At 53.9% G+C, this 2,259-nt stretch overlaps 1 protein-coding gene across 1 annotated transcript; it reads left to right on the plus strand.

Moving 5' to 3' along the window:
* Positions 1–389: 389 nt before the first annotated feature.
* GUITHDRAFT_112592 (hypothetical protein) lies at positions 390–2,123 on the plus strand (the record flags this gene model as incomplete). Its single annotated transcript, XM_005828301.1, has 11 exons — positions 390–434; positions 486–540; positions 588–651; positions 698–766; positions 909–1,020; positions 1,069–1,191; positions 1,246–1,281; positions 1,326–1,439; positions 1,489–1,545; positions 1,585–1,752; positions 1,974–2,123. 11 exons carry the CDS (start codon positions 390–392, stop codon positions 2,121–2,123), a joined length of 993 nt encoding a protein of 330 aa, XP_005828358.1.
* Between the last annotated feature and the right edge of the window lie 136 nt (positions 2,124–2,259).

Here is a 2,259-nt window from a genome sequence, read left to right on the forward strand (position 1 = left end):
GATGATGATGATGATGATGATGATGATGATGATGATGATGATGATGATGATGATGATGATGATGATGATGATGATGATGATGATGATGATGTTGTTGTTGATGATCATGATGATGATGATGATGATCATGTTGATCATCGAGTCAAGGTCTTTGTCTTTATCCGGGATCAGCATTTGGTACCGGGGCGGACTTGGCACCTTCACCTAGGCGGGATGGCAGGAGAAGCAGGCGGTCGAGACGGAGGGAGAGAATAGAGAGGGAGAGAGGAGGAGAGGAGGAGAGGAGGAGAGAGGAAGGGAGGACAAGGATGAGCCAGATGAGACTAGACAAAGAAGATGGAGGAGGAGATGGGATGTGAATTGAGCAGGAAGTCTTTGAAGGTCTGGAGATGAATCTCTACATCGAAGAGATCAAGGACGGAAATGAAACGCGAGTGAGTCTCACAGCCTTGATTGTTTTTGATCCTCTCTTGATGATCATGTAGACTCTTGCTCTCTCCGCAAAGACTCTCAAGACAGGAGGCGAATCCCCGCAAGCTCGTGATCTCGTTTGCCACTCCCTCGCTCGACCTCAAGTCTCGGGGCAGGGGGAGGACATGCTGCCGTGCTGATGGGGTCGAGCCTCTACATCATCGGGGGAGCGAATCGCAAGTGAGTTGTGCCTCCCCATATTGCTGCATGATGTTTCGCGTCGTAGCCAGGAATACTCGACGAGGATAGCAAAGTTTGACCTCCGCCAAGGGAAATGGAAAGTATTGCAGGGAGGGTGACAGGCGTGTTGACATGTGGAGGACAAGCAGGGAGGACGTGGAGGCTACAGGAGGCAGCCCTCCTCCTCGTGCTGGACATACTGCAGTCGTCTGGTAGGAGCGAGCAGGAAGCCGCATCCTGCTGAAATGCCTGTCAAGGTCGCAGCGCAACGCTGTTGTGCATGGCGGGATGTACATGCCAACCCAAGAGTTCTACAACGACACGTGGGTCCTCAAGGAGGAGGACGGCAGCCTGTGCTGGCTAGAACCGGTTTATCGCTCATCTTTACTCGACCTCATTTCTCATGCTGCTGAGCAGCGGCAGGAGGGACTGACGCCCTCAGCTCGCAACTCGCACACGGCAACACTAGTTGAGGGGGAGGAAGGAGCCGAGAAGATGGTGGTGATAGGAGGAGGAAGCTCCAGTGGTCTGCTGCTGAGTGTGAGACAACATTTGTTGATGGAGAGAGCTGATCCCCGTCCCTAACCTCGGCAGGTTGAGATAGCAGACCTTCAGGATCTCCCTGACAAGGTTTCGCTTGCTTGCAACGAATGTCGTGCTGAACATGCTTGAAGATCACCTGGAGTAAGTGCGAGGAGGAGTCCTTGTCTCGGATCTCGCCGCGAGAGATGCACACCTGCTCGCTCTACAAGGATTTCTTGATCATCTTCGGAGGGAGGGTCGACGGGGTATCACTCATCTCCCTTCCTTGCCTCTGGCATGTTGAAAGGTGTGAAGGAAGAGGTAGTGTCGTCGGAAGCGATCTTGATAGACAAGACGTCGTTGAAGGCACTTGTGATGACAGCGCAATCCGTCACCTCACTTATGAACCAGGTAGTCAAGGTTGAGAGCACGAGCTTCAAACGTTGCGGACATGCCATGGCTAAGGTTTTCCGTCTCTTCTCAGGACGCCATGCTGACCTTGCGAAGCTGAGAGACTCCCGGCTCATCCTGGTGGGAGGACTCGATCTCACGGCACCGGAAATCTGCGCTCAGAGCGTCGTGATCGATCTCGGTGAAGGATGCGATGCTGCCTCGTGTCTTGCTCTGCGCGATGTTTTCATACACCGGAGAATGTCTGCTACTTGTCTGACTGTTGAATGAGAAGAGCTCCAAGACCCTCCACCTTCTACGCAAGAAACTTTCTCTCTTCGATGCGACGTGCCCGAGCAGGCAAGCTCCTCCCCCTCCTCCGTCTTTTGCCGCTGACAAGCCGCTGGCAGGAGGACGGCGAGACGCTGGCAAGGTTCGCTCACAGTGCTACAACCGTGACGACGGGAGGAGAGGGAGAGGTTCTTGTGTTCGGAGGCGTCAACTTCTCGTCCGACCTCAACGACGTGGTCGCCATCACGAGCTCTGTCGCAAAGGAGTAGGCAAGCAGTGATGGCAGGAGGTTTCATTACACGATCACGTCAAAACTGCTATCGCTGTACACTACAGTTAACAAGAGAGGCGACCAGACGTCTAGCCCGGGTCGTCCTCCCGCCTTAGCCTTGCTTCATCATCGAC

The sequence above is a fragment of the Guillardia theta genome (genome assembly GCF_000315625.1).
Source record: "Guillardia theta CCMP2712 unplaced genomic scaffold GUITHscaffold_60, whole genome shotgun sequence".
Classification (NCBI taxonomy): Eukaryota; class Cryptophyceae; order Pyrenomonadales; family Geminigeraceae; genus Guillardia; species Guillardia theta.